Source organism: Mauremys reevesii, linkage group 21, assembly GCF_016161935.1.
Source record: "Mauremys reevesii isolate NIE-2019 linkage group 21, ASM1616193v1, whole genome shotgun sequence".
Taxonomy (NCBI): Eukaryota; Metazoa; Chordata; order Testudines; family Geoemydidae; genus Mauremys; species Mauremys reevesii.
Window position 1 is genome coordinate 7,864,311 of NC_052643.1, and position 17,628 is coordinate 7,881,938.

At 43.2% G+C, this 17,628-nt stretch overlaps 2 protein-coding genes across 3 annotated transcripts in view; one reads left to right on the forward strand and one right to left on the reverse strand.

The window, feature by feature from the left end:
- Positions 1 to 17,628, forward strand: part of DHRS3 (dehydrogenase/reductase 3) — a 136,231-nt gene that overhangs the window by 15,516 nt on the left and 103,087 nt on the right. For both annotated transcript variants that reach the window (XM_039508834.1, XM_039508835.1), the window contains one exon: positions 17,423 to 17,514. The gene's annotated coding sequence lies outside the window, so the exon portion shown is untranslated. The remainder of the gene's footprint in view (positions 1 to 17,422; positions 17,515 to 17,628) is intronic.
- On the reverse strand, positions 1,785 to 13,185 carry LOC120387750 (arylacetamide deacetylase-like 4). Its single transcript, XM_039508838.1, has 4 exons — positions 13,009 to 13,185; positions 9,607 to 9,823; positions 6,798 to 6,861; positions 1,785 to 2,562 (listed from the first exon to the last, which is right to left on the reverse strand). The coding sequence occupies exons 1-4, from the start codon at positions 13,183 to 13,185 to the stop codon at positions 1,788 to 1,790; spliced, it is 1,233 nt and encodes a 410-aa protein (XP_039364772.1). The 3' UTR covers positions 1,785 to 1,787.

Consider the following 17,628-nt stretch of genomic DNA (forward strand, 5'->3'; position numbering starts at 1 on the left):
TATACATGTATTTTGAGCCCTGTTTATTGCATAAGTCTATATACTCTCCTAATAATAATTCTATAGACTTTTGTGGTCTTGAGGCTGGGATTTTATGAGTTCTGCACTTTTGAGGCTAACTTTCTGTACGTGTCTTTTGCCATTTTGAGGACTAGAATTTACATGTTCTGATACGTATTTTTGTAAATCTGAAATTGCAGTAAAACATTCACCTATATGATAGGTGTGACACAGAAGCCCCTTGGCAAAGGTCTTCTGTTCTTCGCAAACAGTCTTTGTCTCAAACCTAGCAAACTCACTATACCAAACACGTGTCTTGCAGGGTATTTATTTATAAAGATACATGTAAGGTATCTACAGAAAGCTCACAACTCATCAAGGCTCATAATCATTGTGAAACGTGTGTACGGGCACTATTCAAAGAATAACGTAACTAAGTTGAAAATCTGCTTTAAGGTCTTGGATGTAAAAATTTGCCACTAAGGGGTAATACGTCTCAGTGATGGCCCGTTCAAGCAGGAGGGAGTGGTCACCCCTATCCAATTAGCCAATGATGTAATGTAAAGCTCAGTGGTCTAGCCTTGCTCCATCCCAAGACTATCAATGGAAAACCAGCAGGGACAACTGCAAACAATCAAATACTACTTGGAGGTAAAAAAAGAAACATTTCAAGAGGCAGGGGATCGCCCTGTGTATGAATAAAGACAAAAGACTTTTTTGGTATCATACAGAATGGGTAGAGGCACTCCAGATTCATTCACTGAGGAAACATTTTGTGGAGTGGGGATGTCTCCATGAAAGTTTGGATTCTGGTTCCTGTAAAGCCAGCCAGCTCTGCCACAGCTCTGACTTTGGAGGAAAAACCTAGTTGATTAGACAGGTAAGGCAACTGTTAACAAGTGTAGGCCCTAGTTCACATTCCATGATTTTGTTTTGTCTTGTAATCATTTTGTTTCCACCACTCTCTCTTGTTCCAAGTTGAATCTCTATTATTTCTTAAAGAAACCTATGTTTGTTTTATTAAAAGTTGCTCAGAAGTGCTGTGTGGTTTACAGGAGCAGTGGTTTAAGGTAAAACTAGTAAACTGGGGTACACTGCTCCTTTCGGGCAGAGGATCTGGGACTTCTGTGAGTAGCCAGTGTCAGGGGCTGGATATCACAGGGGAATGATTGAAGGAGACTCGGAGACACAGGTGCAGCTACTGTGAACCTGCAAGGCAAAGACAAGGCTGGCATAGCCCAAAGGGGAGTGCTTGAGTGGCTGAAAGGCTGATGGTGTTAGGGTGCTGATACCCAGTCAACAAGGGTAAGGCTACCTCTCACCAGAGGCAGGGATTCACAGACCTGGGTATCCTGAGAACCGTTACAATAGGTATCACACAGCAGTGGCGGAGTGACCAAAAAATGGCTCCTATTTGAAGTGTATTTATTTATGGTACTGCTTTGCATTGTGTGTTTCTTTTTCTATTGTACTCCTGAAAGCATTGTTTAATTAGTTATTAAAATTGCTAATCATTTAAAAGGACAAAAGAAATTATTACTCCAGTCTGGGAATCAAAACTGAACAAAAGACAAATGTACAATACTCTGTATTCTTATAGAATGTGAACCCAATAAGCCTTAAAAGGAGGCCTGTTTATTTTGCCCCTTCCCCCCGCAACTAAAACACGAGAACAGAATCAAAGCCACAGACCCCTAATCCTGTCATAGTAATTTTTTGATCCAGACTTCCAGAAACTTGGTATAAATATAGACTTTAAAATATATAAAAACATTTTAAAACAGTTTTCATAAGCTTTTTAAAAAGTTTACAATGTTATCCATTGCTTTTTTACCAGAGCGAAATGATAGAATCCCAGAATCAAATAGGCTAACCACTCCATGGAAGCCATCTTTAACATGGTACCAAGTCACAGGGACGCCACTGTCTTCTAACCGTTTCTTGTAGAGCAGTCCATCATCCCGAAGCACATCGTATTCACAGGTTAAAATATAAGACAGGGGGAGTTGGCTGACAATGGAATCTTCAGCCAGAAGAGGTGAAAAAGTTGTCTCTAAAGCTGGTTTAGCCACCTCATAGACTTCATCTGAGTATGAAGTGGGCAAATGTGGTTTGTAGCTTCTGATCTTAAACTCCTCAGGGATATTGTCTGGATTTATCCATCTCCCATACTTCAGTTTCATGTCCAGAGGAACATGGGACCCCTCTATGACATTTTCCAATACTGAGACGTCCTTCTCCAGATACTTCAGACAACAGCTGATAACGTGCTCTCGGTACAGGATGGGCACTGCACAGTTTTGCTGATATGAAGGCAAATAAAAATCTATTGCCTGAAGGCCTGGATAGATCAAAATCTGAGCAAGTGGCTTTGGAAAATTCGATCTGCTCACTAATGCTTGGCAAACAGCAGCAGCAAGAGTGCCTCCAACACTGTCCCCACTAATGATAACACAGGCAGAATCCACCCCATAGTCTTCTGCAGTCTTCATAAAGTGTGTGCTGGCAGTGAGACAGTCCCTAAATTGAGATGGATACTTGTGCTCAGGAGCCAAACGATACCTACAATGTTGGAGACATTGATTATTGGAGAGGCAGCAGAGACTGGGGTTTGGGAGGGACAGTTCTATTCCTAGGCCTGTCACTCACCTTGCAACAAGCTTCTTCATCTAACTGTGCCTCTGTTTCCCTCACGCGCTTTGACTGCTCTGTCTGTTCAGAGTGCCGGTTGAAATTTTTCAGACAAAACTTTTTTTCACCTAAAAATGCAGATTGTTTGTCCAAAACATTCTGCAAATTTTGTACTGAATTCGCAAATCGTTTCAGGTGGCGAAAATAATCAAAATGTTTTTGTTTCAATGTTTTAAAAAAAAACGTTTTGATTTTTTTCAATTCAAAATGATTTTTGTTTGAATTTTAAGTCAATTTTATTTTTAAAAAGGTGGTGGGGGGGTTAAAATAAAAAAACCTAAACATTTGGTTTCGGGTGAAATGAAACATTTTGTTCAAACTGAAATGACATTTTTGCGGAGTGTTTTTGTTTTTGTTTGTCTGAGGATTCACCAGAAAATTTTTGTTTTGGGTGAAACCAAAACAATTTTTAAAATCACTTAGTTCAGCTACTGAACTGAAAAATCGGTTAGTCATATAGCTCTATCTATTTAGATTGGAGGCTCTGAAAAGCTGGGACTGCTCCTCACAGCGGGTTCTACTATATCTACTACCATGCAGTGCAGATCTCACCTAAGTTCTCTAGGCACAACTGTAATCTACATAAGTCATAATAATTTAAAATTTTCTTTCAACATTCTTCATTCTTGGTGGTGGAATTCTCTTACAGAAAGAGCATCCTTTTTAGATGCCTCTAATATTCTGTTTGTTTTTTAATTTGATATTTGCGACCCGTGAGCAAGGAAAGACAATAATTGGGAGAGGAGGGTCAACACTAACTATTTTCTATTTATAGTCATTTTTTTTTCTTCTGCTCTTCCATCCCTTTACCCAGGGCCGGCTCCAGCTTTTTGGCCGCCCCAAGCGGCAAAGCAGGGGGGGAGAGGGGGGGAAAAGATAAAGCCGATCTTTGGCGGGAGCTCAATCGTGCCGTTCCCTCTCTTCCTCTTCGGCGGCAGCTCTAAGAGGAAAAGAGGGACCGAAGATCCAGACGTGCCGCCCCAAGCACCTGCTTCCTTCACTGGTGCCTGGAGCCAGCCCTGCCTCTACCATTCCTCTCCCAGGGTGCACACTCTGGAAAATTTTTAATATCCTGACCTGGAAGGAGTTGGGGAAACCTTTCATAGTGAGTTTAATGTTAAGTGCAGCTTTGTTCTTCACTCTAAGCTGTATGGATGTGCTCTTCAAAATGGCTATTGGCGTCTAAAAAGTACCCTGGCTTCGTCATTCGTTTGCATTTTTCTTCATTGAGCTGTACACGGTTGTTATTATTAAGTGTGCTATTTAGTAATAATAATTATTACTATTATGCCAAAAGATAAATAAGTACTCTGTGGGCAGGAAGCATTTCCTTTATATAAGTTGCAATCTTATTGCAACTGTTCAAATTTCAATAGAGAGTCTTCTCTCAGGAATGGGCTCCACTTAATAGCAGAAAACAATCAGAACTAAAAAATGATCAGCTCTCTTTATGAGACACAGACTGCTTCAGAGAAAGGACCAATCAATCAAGGATCCCAACACTAACTGTGAATATAGTAAATATTTTAAAATACATGGGGCCAAGATTTTAAAGAGGCCTTAATTTGTCTCTTGATAAACATTAATTTGGAGCCTGTGATTAAGTTATGAGTGGCATGAAAGAAGGTCACCAATGTGGGAGTGAAGGAGACAGGGAATGGAGGAAACAGGAAGTATTTATAAAAGGTGGAGCATAGCCAGTAGGAGGCATACAGGGTGCGACAAGTAGATATGTTCCCTAACATTAGTCTGGGGTACTGAAAATGCCAAGTATCTACCTCCCAACATGAGAAACTTCAGAGAGGGACATATGAAGAGAAAGAGGTAGACACGTCTCTTAACTCTGCTGCAATAGGTTGGACAAGGAGAGATTTTTGACAGAAAATGCAAATGAAGAATAAATAGTTCACTCATAATAAAATGGGGTGAGTCGTTCCTAAACAGGAAACAATTACGTTAGCAGTTATGATGCAAGAGACAGAGGCATTTCAGAGGGGCATGCACCTTTTGTGTATTGTAAATAGGAAAATGATGCATGGTCTGTCGTAATTTAATGGTATACGTAATATAAAAACATATCCCAAACAAAGTAACCCTGAGGAAGAGTCTCCTATTGCAATGTCTGCTTTCCACAGGCTTGAAGCACATGCCATCACAAAAAAGGGTAGAGGACATTAGATGTGTGTTCAGACACCCTTTTGTTCATTCTACAGCATAACCTTGTGTGACTTTCTCAATAATATTTGCATACCATGTATAAACTATTTCTTGGGTCTGCAAAAACCATAGTAAATATTGGATTAAATGCAAAGGAAAAAAATATGTTTTCATGGCAGGAACCATAACTGGGTTGTAGGGTAGTGGGATGACTAGTTTGTGACACAGGGCAGGCCTGGCATCATCGCAGCACGGAGGAAAATGGGGTACAGTGCAGAATGTAAATCTGGGCCTTTTGGTGAGCTGTTTTCATGCTGGACAAGCAGTTGTCCAATAAAGACATATTCCTGAAAGTTCAACGTGCCAATTCTAAACTCTCTGTCACAGTTTCAGGGTAACTGCGTTTGTATCCCACTTCCATGGTCCACTCCAGGACTGCCCATTCAGGTCTCTATTTGTCATCTGTCCCTGGGCAAGGACCTGTGTCCCACTCCCTTCTGACCAGGAGTCTGACAAGGCTCCATAGCCCCCTGACATACACCGTGATCTCCCTAGCAAGCCAGTCTACCTGATGGCCAGCCCCGTGTGGCTTTTTCTCCAACGCCGTACTAAGACCAAAAATCCTGTCCATTTGCTGAATCAAGAGGAAGACCTGTATCCATTCAAGCTTAGCTTTTTAATACCAAAAGCGCTTTTTTTGTCTCTCGGTCTCTGGAAAATCCAATTTCAACCAGAACTTTCAAACCAACCCAGAGGTGGTACCTCTTAGGAGTTGTTTACCATCTCAGCGACTTACCTCAAGCACCCCTGTGACAGACTGACAATTTCCTGCAATATCCTGAATATACTTTATTGAATTACGTTGGGCCTTGTTGAATTAGGTTTATCGTCTTTGGGATCCATCGAATTAAAAATGCAACTGAGTGTGTGATATTGTGGAAATGTATGTATGTGACTTCTCTAGGAGACTGACTAATGCAATCCCTGGAAGATATTAAGAACTTCAAAGGGCTTTTTGGAACAATGCATGTCAAGTGGGTTTTCTAGAAAGTAGCAGGGGGAATTCGAATGATCCACTTCAAAACCACCCTTTGGAAGTACGCCCTGGGGAGGAAAACCCATTGTTTACTAATTACCTGCTCCTAGAAACTCCAGATCAAAGACCCTGACCTGTATAAAGGGTGGAGTAAAATGTGATAAGTGCGCTAGTTCTGAGCTGATGCTGTTATGAAGTTAAAAGAATGAGGAGTCCTTGTGGCACCTTAGAGACTAACACATTTATTTGAGCACAAGCTTTCATGGGCTAAAACCCACTTCATCAGATGCATCAAGTTGGGACCAGACAAGAGACCCCCTTTGTGGGGTTTTAAAGGACTGCTCCTGCTGGAGTCTATGTTAGAACTGGGTTGATGTCTAGAACGCTTGTTAGTATGCTCGTAGGTTTTTATTGTTTTTAGTAGGTTTTCTCTGTAGTGCATTTGCCAATAAAATAGGCTTGCATAAAAAGAGCTGTGATATATCTGTAACGATGGGCAGTCGCCCCGTGAGCCATCTCGGAAGAGAAAGCAAGCAGGTGTGCTTGGGCAGCCAGTCTCTGCTGGGAATGCCACAGTGAAGGCAGGGAGCTGAGTAGCCTAAAAATACCCCAGTCAGAAGGGAGGGAGAGCCAGGTCTCCATTCACAAAAGGCAATGGCTGGGGAGGTGGAAGCCTGAGAATGGGTGCGCTCGCTGGACTATTGAGGGGAAATCCGGGTGCAGCTGACCTGATGTATGAAAACCCCCAATGTTCTTAGTTCCTGGAAGAGCTGTGGTAACCCTCCCACAGGAAGTAGAACACAATAATACATAAACATTGAATACAACGGTCCCCAAAGATACTGCACAAGGTTGCAATATTTGTCGTACCCACTCCTTGTACATAATCTCCATTTGTACTGGATTAACTCACCCAACAGACACCACCACTGATTCGCTTTCTCTGGCAATATAGCGGCACACTCTGTCATAGGAATCTGAAAACAAATGTTTCCAATGGCACTGAATTAGTGTCTTAAATTCAGATGAGTCCCAGCTGAACATTTGTTTCTTGATCCAGACCCCGATCCAAAATTTTCCATCCCAAATAGTGGGGTGAATCCGTAGTTTTGGTTTGGGCCTATTTCTAGTTGTCTTGGGTTTATTTGTTTTTGCTAGTTAAATAGTTGTATTTGTTAGCTCATGAACTGCATTTTCACTTGTTTGCGGCACTGTTAAAGTGCAATGCTTTTCACCTTTCCCTTCACATGCATTTTTCTAAGAAGCTCAGGTACAGTATTTTCAGACTACCACTGCAACCAGATAACACATACCACCCATTCCTGATTTAACAGTAGGCGCAGGTTGGTTCTTTATACACTAGGGAAGATTTCTACAAATTTTCTACTGTTCAGCTCCACCAGCATTGGGAGCCTTAATCCAGATGGGCCATCAACATTTAACACCATATCATGCTACTCTGCTCTGAGACGGTCCAATCAGTATTGATGTATATTCTGTAACACAGCTAATGGGCTTGTGCTAAATCTGCCTTGTACTTATCTAACCTTTCTATTGTTCCGTGAAGGCAGTGGGGTTGAAAGGGAGAAACTGAGGGCAGAATTTGGTCTCTTGATCCTTTCTACAGCAATAAATGGATAGTGATGGCTAAATTTTCTTGAAAAGGACCCTAAATTTGCACTCATGATATTAAACCTGCAATTGAAAGTGTGAGCGAAAGTGGAGACTGGCTTGAAGACCCGTCAAAAATCTGTTTGAGCTGGGCAAAATTTTCAGACGTAATTTATTTGCCAAAAAATGCAGTTTTGTTTGACCTGAAACTATTTACTAATATGGCAGAAATTCACCAAATAGTTTTGGCCAAAAAAATGTCGGGGAGGAGGGCTAGGTTTACAACTTGAGGGACAGCCGTGCTGCTGCCCATCTTATAACCTTTAGCTCAGTGGTTAGGGCACTCATCTGGATGTGGGAGATGAAGGTTCGAATCACTGCTCTGGAGCAACAATCTGAAACTAGGTCTCTATCTTTTCAGCTGACTGCACTAATCACTAGACTATGGGCTGTTCTAGGGTGGGGCACTCTGTCTCTTCTGTTGCAGCTGTTCCAGTTTATATACATAATTGGCACAAGGACTTTAACTTGGGTGTTCCCCCTGCTACATCCCCCTTAACCCCAAGCTATAGCGTCATTCTTGCTCTTGCTCTCTGGCCCAGTGACTATTCAAGTATTTTATACAAAGTGGAACAGCTATACCAGGAGAGGTGGAAATAGACCCGCCCCAGAATAGCCTATAGCCTGGGGGTTGAGGCCCGTATTTAAGAGAAGAAAGATGTAACTTCAAATCTCTGTTCTAGGGTAGGGATCTGAGCCTGAGTCCGCCACATCTCAGATGAGTGTCCTAACCACTGGGCTGAAAATTATAAAGTGGATGGCAACAAAACGCACCACCACCATTTTTCCCCCACTCAGTTTGATCCAAACTGATGGCTTTAATTAATTAATTAATGTGCGGAACCAAAAAAATCAATTATTCATCCAGCTCTACCCTGAGTATTTTCAGTTTTCTAAAAAACAAGAGGCTAGTTTCCTTGTGGCAAAGATACCAGTGTTAGCCCTCCAAGCAATTTGTGACAATCCACTTCCTAGAGAATCATAGAGTCATAGAATATCAGGGTTGGAAGGGACCTCAGGAGGTATCTAGTCCAACCCCCTGCTCAAAGCAGGACCAATCCCCAACTAAATCATCCCAGCCAGGGTTTCGCCAAGCCTGACTTTAAAAACCTCTAAGAAAAGAGATTCCACCACCTCCCTAGGTAACCCATTCCAGTGCTTCACCACCCTCCTAGTGGAAAAAGTTTTTCCTAATATCCAACCTAAACCTCCTGCACTGCAACTTGAGACCATTACTCCTTGTTCTGTCATCGGGTACCACTGAGAACAATCTAGATCCATCCTCTTTGGAACCCCCTTTCAGGTAGTTGAAAGTAGCTATCAAATCCCCCCTCATTCTTCTCTTCTGCAGACTAAACCATCCCAGTTCCCTCAGCCTCTCCTCATAAGTCATGAGCTCCAGCCCCCTAATCATTTTTGTTGCCCTCCGCTGGACTCTTTCTAATTTTTCCACATCCTTCTTGTAGTGTGGGGCCCAAAACTGGACACAGTACTCCAGATGGGGCCTCACCAATATCGAATAGAGGGGAATGATCACGTCCCTTGATCTGCTGGCAATGCCCCTACTTATACAGCCCAATTTTCTTTCTTTGTTTCTTCCAATCTTTGTAGAAAAGCTTTGGGTGGCCTATGACAGGCAATCTTTTCTACCTACTGTGAACTCTCCATCCATCCCCAAAAAACAAAACCCTCCATGTGACATTTTAACATCACTTGGACACCCAAAATACAGGCACCAATAAACATTACAGACCTCAATCCTCCCCTCGGAGTTCAATGGAGTTGCACAAATTTATATAAAAACAGGGCATTAGGCCATCAGGCATCAGAAGATTGGATTTGAAAGCTGTTTTTACCAACAGCAACCAGTGTACATTAATTTCGATACTAATATGGAAGCCACAACTCCATTTGGATACAATAAGAACTGGTCCAAAACTTCTCCTGAAATGGGAAACAGACCTGGAACCTTTTCGGAGGTTCTAAACAGTTCAGATGAGTTATTTGTTTTAAATACTATTAGTGTTTGTTTTCCCCCTTTAATGACTTACTAATGCTTCCAAACATCCAGCCTCCTCCATGCAAGTAGATGACCCCTCTCCTTAGGCCAGCAGAAGGTGCTCTAGGCTGGTAAACCCTCACAGGTACGTCCTCAAACTGCAGATCCTTGATGAAGAGTTTGGGGTCCTCCCGCGGTTTTTTTCCATCTTGTGTGTAGCGGATGAAGTCAATCTCAGAGCAGAAACCGAGGCGCTCCAAAATCTTACCCTGTTTGGAACAAGGAAGGCCAGAAATTAGTTGAAGATGGCCCTGATCTGGCCACTGTGCAGGTAGTGCACAGGACTTAATGTTTTTTTTTTTGTTTTGTTTTGTTTTTTTTGCTATGGGCAAATAAAGATGTGGCTATTTACTGTAGTGTTTTGAGCTCATAAAACAGGGTTTCAAGTAAATGTAGTGATGGTCATCAGAACTGGGCAAATAACTGATTTTTTTGGCCATTCTGAAAAACCAGGGGGTGGGGGACTGGTGCAGGTCAAACCAATTTTGAAAAATTAAAAATAAAGGTTTTGGCAAACTGAAAAAAATCCATTACAGGTCAAAAGAAACTTGTTTGACTGAAACATTTTATTGGTGGCATTTTTAAAGGGTTCAATTCATAAAATGGCTGGAGGAGGAGGCAGTGCTGGTGCTTTTCTTAAAAGCTGGTGCTTTTAGTCCAGTGGTTAGGGCACCTACCTGTATTCAGTTCCTCCCGCCATTTAATGTGGAGAAGGGATTTGAATTTGCATTCCCTGCAGGGCACAAAAGTACCCTAGCTACTGGGCTATGGGGCAGTCTGGTGTGGGTCTCTCTGTCTCCGTTGATGAAGCTGCTGAACTGTGTATAAATTATTAAACAGCCATTGGAACAGGGACTTGAACTTGGGTCTCCCATACCACAGATGTATGCATGTCTAACCACCTCTATAGAGTCAGTCTCTCTTTCCCTCTCCCAACGGCTATTCACTGTCATTCACTGTGGTACTCCACAGGCATTCATAATGTGGGAGACCCAAGTTCAAATCTCTTCTCCACATCAGACAGCAGGAGGAATTGGGCTACAAGGAGGACACCATCACCTGCTGCTGGTTGTGTGAATGGCAGCTAAATCCGGGGGGAATTGGCCAAAACTATTTGGTGAATTTGTGTCAAATTTGGGAATACTTTTGGTTTACCCAAAACTGCCATTTTTTTTGGTGAATATACTGTTCGTGTGAAAATTTTCCCCCAGCTCTGATGGTAAAAGTTGCCATGTTGATAGGCCTGGAGATGGAAGTCCTCTGTTTTTCCTCAGAATAAATGCCTCATTGGTAGTTGCTGTGCAAGTTACCCCTACATCTCCCAGTTTTTATGCCTCAAAATAGAGGGTGCTTTAGCCCTCCTGGCCTATTAAGTCCTTTGCCAAGAATGCTAACAAAAGTTCCAGTCCATGCCAATAGTGGTCATTGGTCCACTAGGAAGTGAACTAAGATCATCAACTCCTTCAACATAGATGACCAAATAGCCTTCAGATTATTGTGAATTGTGGTTGCCACAACAGGTTAATCTGAACAGTTGACCTGGAGGTAAAAGGCTTTGTATTCCATCACCAATCCCCATGAGCCATCTAATCCCCATTGTTAAAAAGTTGTGCCATAAAACTAGCTGTCAGAAAGAGAAATTTGGTAATGCAGTTGTGCGTCAGATACAGGAAACTGATTATCATTTCTGTAACCAAGAAATAAAATAATCATCTCCTCATTACACAAGCGCTAGAATTGTGTGAAGTGTTCAACTTGGATCTCAAAAGTTGTCAAAATTAGTCTTTGTCCATTCACAGCCATTTGCTAAGTCATTGGACTTTTAGACCAGTGTTTCTCAAACTTGGGATGCTGCTTCTATAGGGAAAGCCCCTGGTGGGCCGGGCCGGTGTGTTTACCTGCCCTGTCTGCAGGTTCGGCCGATCACGGCTCCCACTGGCTGCTGTTCGCTGCTCCGGGCCAATGGGAGCTGCTGGAAACGGCATGGGCCGAGGGACGTACTGGCCGTCGCTTCCAGCAGCTCCCATTGGCCCGGAGCAGCGAACCGCGGCCAGTGGGAGCCGCGATCGGCCGGACCTGCGGACGCGGCAGGTAAACAAACCAGCTCGGCCCGCCAGGGGCTTTTCCTACACAAGTGACGTCCTAAGTTTGGGAAACACTGTTTTAGACAATAAGAAAATTAATAGCTGTAGGTGAGCCGGGGGGGCAAAAAGTTTACACCTTTCCACTTACGGAACAATCAAAACACACCAACTTACTGCAAACATTTGAGGCTGCTATTAGCTTGTGAGTTTCATTCCCATACATAGTTCTGAACATATGCAAACCTGCACGAACATGCAAGGGCACATCAGACCTAAACTTTGAGTTGTGGGCTCACAACAATCCAACTAAGCTATGGAAAAGGCAACATCTTTCTGAACATGAAGGCATGCTAGCCCATACAAACCAGTTTTAAAAAAAAAGTTAAACCATTTCAGTTTTGCAAGCAATTTTTATTTGAGTTATGTTTCACAGAAATATTTCACACAGTGAGATTTATATATTTGGTGGAAAGCCAGGTGTTGCTTCTTAACAGTATGCATTGCATGAATCTCCTTGCAGATCCCAGAGAATTTGTGAATGCTCTACCCTAAGTATTTCCACAAGGATGGAGCAGCAAGGAAAGGAAACCTCTGTGTCAGGCCAGCTTCAGGTCTACAGGTGTTTTTTGCAGCCTTGAGGACAGTAGTTGCTGTTGCCCTAAGATACCCCTTCCCTGAAGGGCAGGGGTAGCAGAGGATGTACATAGCAGCAGATTTCCAGCTCCCTCAGTCACAGACTTGATCTTAGCTGGTCCCTGGACAGTGGAATTCAGAGTTGAATTCTCTGCCACACTAAGGTACGTCCAGACTACCCGCCGTATCGGCAGATAGCAATCGATTTCTCGGGGATCGATCCCCGAACGCGCTCCTGTCGACTCCGGAACTCCACCAACCCGAACGGCGGTAGCGGAGTCAACATGGGGAGCCGCGGACATCGATCCTGCACCGTGAGGACGGTAGGTAATTCGATCTAAGATACTTCGACTTCAGCTACACTATTCACGTAGCTGAAGTTGCGTATCTTAGATCAATTTCCCCCCGTAGTGTAGATCAGCCCTAACTTAGTCATCAAATTCTGCTGGCAGGAGCGTATCTGCACCCGCAGGAGAAGACTGGAATTTGCTCCATAACTCAAAGTCAGCCTTTCTTCTCGTCTTAAATACTTGTCCCATCTCTCCTAGTTTCTGTCTCAGCAGAGCGCACCACATCTCAACATTTACTTTTAAAACTTTCCCCCTGCTTCCCCTCCAACCCTCCCATGTCAATCAAAAACTAAAATGACAATGCAGTTCCAAGCCACGTCAACTCACCAGCACACGTGAAAAAATCAACAGGCAGTGAAGGATGCGAAGCTTTCCAGGTTGCTCAACGCCAGGAGGGATTTTGGAATAGGAGAGCTCATAATAAATTGCCCATGCTGCCACCAGAGTAAAAGAAACAATCAATATTTCTGCTGCAATTGTGAACAAGGAGTAAGCGAGCTCCATGTCTCTGGACTGGGGGTGATGTAGTCGGAGAACTGACTTTGACTTGATGTTCCTTCCAGTTTCTGAAGTGTCTTGGTTATATAATTATTACAGCCACAAAAGAATGTGGGTTGTAGTCCCAAGCTGAAACAACAATGGAGAATGTTTTTATAGCACCCAACATTTCATCACAGCGCTGTTGACACAGTGAAGGATTTCATAACAATTTAGGCAAGTGTTGCAGATGAATATTAGTTAGAGGATCGCACTGAACGTTGTGCAAAGATGAGATTGTATATGCCTGCACTGTAACTGGCTGGATTCATGTGTTTAACGTAGGCGTTCTCATGCACAGCAGTATAAAATTCTGCTAGGGGCTCTTTTGGCAAGTGCGCCCATCCTGACAGCTTCACAAATGATATGCAGATTTGGTCATGGAGAGACAGAGCCAGCCAAAGTACGGTAGCTCAACCTAAACTGTACATATGCAAAGTTAACAATGCTACAGGTAGTCAGCAGGACAGTTCTGTATCTACAGTGTGTTCCTCCCAAGGGATGTGGGACTTATGAGTTTAATTTTTGATGCGGCTGGTAATTTTAGACCTTCTTAGGCCTCCCACTATTTTCAAAGGGTAAAGGAGGGGGAGGAAGTGACAATGTCTTGAATCTTTTAGAAATTTGATTCAGACAAGTATCCAAAAGTTCAGATCATTTTCTCTGTATATTTGGTGGTATTCAGCCTGGGCTAATCCACAGCCTCATTCCTTCACCCCACAACAGGCACCAGAAGGGTCAGCCTACAATACAGCAGGAATTTAAGATACCTATTTTAGCAACGAAGGGCGCAAACTGTTTAGTTCTTCAGTAGTGGTTCTGCATTTAGACTGTGGGATGAACTCTAGACTATGTTAAATGGGCCAGATTGCCAGCTAGTGTAAATTGGTATCTCTTCATTGAATTCAAATGGAGCTACATCAATTTGTACCAATTGTAAGCAATTCTGACAGCAGGGAACAATTCTTAGTTCGTGTCTTGTCACCCTTCCCAACTTCGTTCCGATTCAAGGTTCTGCCAGCATTTGTAAGTGACTGTGTGCCAGTACGTTGGTTCCACCTTTTACCAAAATCCTCATCAGCCTTTGTAACACCTCCCACTTGGCATCCCTTAGTTCTCAGCTCTTTGACTCGCAGCGTATACAGAATGCTGCCTCCTGCCTCCTGACCTGCACAGAAAAGTTCACCCACATCAGTCCCACTTTCAAGCAACTTCCATGGCTCCTTCCTGTAAGGACCCAATTTAATTTTTTTCTTTTAATTCCCAAAGCCCTCTATGGTCTTGCTATGGCCTGTCTTGTGGCTTTGGTCATGCTCTCTGCCTCTTTTACACTCCCTATTTTTTCCTAATGTTCTCCTTCCTGGACCTCTACCTGTACCACTGTAGGTACAAGAGCCATCATTTCCGCAGCTCCTGACATCTTGACCAGCCTTCCTGCATTTCTTTGTCTCAATAACTCTCCAGCTCATTTGGAAACTCAGCTTCTTGCTTGCATATATATACCTGCCCCTGGAAATTTCCACTACTTGCATCCGACGAAGTGGGTATTCACCCACGAAAGCTCATGCTCCAAAACGTCTGTTAGTCTGTAAGGTGCCACAGGATTCTTTGCTGCTTTTTTTGAAAAAATATAGTTTCTTTCTTAGCAACATTTCTTTGTTTCCCCCGGCCCCTGATATTATTTAGCTCTGTAACTGCACCATTTATGGAAACTCTAAAGTATTTTGGGACACACAGTCTATAAAATACCGTGAAGTTCATTTCTGCCTTCATCTGCAAAAATAATAATTATGGTTACCCACCTTGGCTGAAGTGCTTTGAGATTAAAACTATGGATATAATTATAGACATGCCCTTGACCTGAATATTTTAGAATCTGATCAGATCAAAACAGACAACAAAAGACAATGGCCAACATCTCCTTTGAGGGAAACAGTGGGGAATATTAATGTTTAGAAGAGGGATTTCTGGAAGACATGGGTTTGAAAGAAGGAGAAAAGAGGGTGATTCGTAGGTGAGGAAAAGGGCATTATTCCAGCAGCAAGAGGATGGGACAGCATGATGGAAGAGGGAAAGTCTGTTATGGGAGAAGCAGGAAGGTGTTAGGTTTGCAAAAGAACAATGGGAATAGGGATAGGGGGAATGAGAGCAGAAATGGGGGAGGGGAGAGATGACAATGGAGCTAGGTCTGAGAACAATGACCCTGATTCTTGACCTCTCAACTAAGCTCTATTCAGTGTAGGACCTGGGAAGACCGAAAATAGCTTCTTGGCATATTTATGCCCCTTATTGCTGGCCAGGAACCAGTTCAACCATTGACACAAGTTAGAATAGCCTCTGGACTGCTGTGACTTGCATGGGCAGGCAGTGTCCCTGCAGGGGATGTTATACCATTCAAGTGTCATTGGCACAGAGAAGCATTATGATCAATGGGGGGTAGAAAGACACCTGTGACTTAAAAAAACCCCTAGTTTCCTGTATGTCCCAATATTGTGAGGTTAAGTATTATGGTAAACAATTGCTTAGTTCATTAGTAGCCAAGAGGGTTGCAAAAATACTCAGCAGGCTACCTATAAAGGGATGTTCTTTATCTCTTTGTATCTGCTCAGATAGTGCAAAGAAAGAGACACTGATCTGTGTGATGGTGTCCTTTTAACAGCAGGTGTGGAATGTTGCCATCAAAAGGTTCTGGAAGGTTGCCTGGCAGGTTGAATGAGGCAGCTGGGTGTCACGAGGCTTGACACAAGGCTGTTGGGAGGAACGTTTTCAATTGGGATCGGTGGGAGGGTCCGTTTGAAATGGGTCCATTTGACCTGAAGTTGGTAAAAGGGGCAGTTTTGTTTGGTAGCTGGAATAGGGCAGTTGAGAGCAATGTTGAATTGTGCAAAGGTGGAAGCCAGGAAGAAATTGAAGTCAAGTGGCTATTATCTAAAATCCATCAATTTAGAGCATCTCTGCTGAATTCAAGAGTAACCAAGACTAGACTCTGACTGGCCCAGTGTAGTCACCCTCCATCTTGAGGATGAATGAGACAGAACAACGGGGGAAGGTAAGGACGGCAAAGTGTGAGAAAGGGAAAGGGCAAAAGACGAAACTAGGCGGGAACAGAATGTAGAAAAGAAGCATGTGAAATCCATCTGGGAGGGGCAAGTGAACTCCTTGTTATCCTCTTTCATTACAATGATGCTCTGAGAAGGCTTTGCATCACCATATGGCCCATCTGTTGTGTTGCTTTAGAAACAAAACCACATGGAAAAAGCTATTCTCTCAGATGGTTTTTAGTTCTGGGACAGAATTGGGAGAGGGGGAAATAAAAGGCAGTGATACTCTCTGAAGCTCTTCCCAAAAACTAAGATCTAATCTGTTCTGAACAGATTCTTATACTGCCCTCATTACATAGGATCTGTGCACTGTCCAGCTGTGTGTGAAGCAACATGAGTCACATCTGTCACTCCGCATACATGGGTCAGATCCACAGTGACTACAGGGCTCTGGGAGCTAAGGTGAAAGGGTGAAGGATGTGGGTTTTGTTCTTGTCCGTCCTCCTGGTTGAGGGAAAGGGCCCACGCAGGGACACATGCATCCTGGAGATGAACACACAGCTGCACTGACAGTGTGGATGGGCAGACTTTGACTTCCTCAAAGTCTGCCCATTCCAGGGATGCTATTCCAGGAAGAAGGTGTTCTGGGAAGAGATGGAGTCCACTTGACCAAGAAGGGGGAAGAGCATCTTCACATACTAACTTGCCAACCTAGCGAGGAGGGTTTTAAACCAGGTTCAAAAGCCGGCAGTATAAAACAGGCAACCTTAACAGAAGCTTATGTTGGGGGGGGAAAGGAACAGGAATTACACTAGGGTCATAGGAGCAACAAGAGGGACATCTGTGGGGGAATCTGCTCTACATCTTAGATGTCTATACACAATTGCAAAAGTGTGTCGAATAAACAGGAAGAACTGGAAGTATTAGTACATAAGCTAAATTATGACTTTATTGGCATCACAGAGACTTGGCGGGATAAGTCTCATGACTGGAATATTGATTAGAGGGGTATGGCTTGTTCAGGAAGGACAGGCAGGGTAAAAAGGGAAGTGGTGTTGCATTATACATCAAGAGACTCTTCCATCCTTGTGTTTCCCCCAAAATCCTTCATGTTGATGAGGAGCAAGAGACAACAATGCCTCTCTTTTCCCCTCTCCTTGCAGGTCCCTCCGCTTTCCGTAGGGGCTGGAGAGTTGTCCCTGTTGCTTCTCTCAGGACCCTGACCTGTTGGACAAAGATCTATGAATTGCTGGAGGTAAGCTCGGGCGGAATTAATATTTCTGTTTCCCCCCCCCCTTGTCTTAGGCATGTTTTTATTGTGGTTTTCAGTGGTGATACTGGCTTTACTGTGTGCTGTTATAATTTCTAT

Coding starts and splice junctions, on each gene's coding strand:
- LOC120387750 (XM_039508838.1), bottom strand. CDS start 13,185: ATGGAGCTCGCTTACTCCTTGTTCACAATTGCAGCAGAAATATTGATT. Junction 9,824..13,008: donor TGATTTTTTCACGTGTGCTG/GTGAGTTGACGT, acceptor TGTTCCAAACAG/GGTAAGATTTTGGAGCGCCT. Junction 6,862..9,606: donor CTGGATGTTTGGAAGCATTA/GTAAGTCATTAA, acceptor ATTTGTTTTCAG/ATTCCTATGACAGAGTGTGC.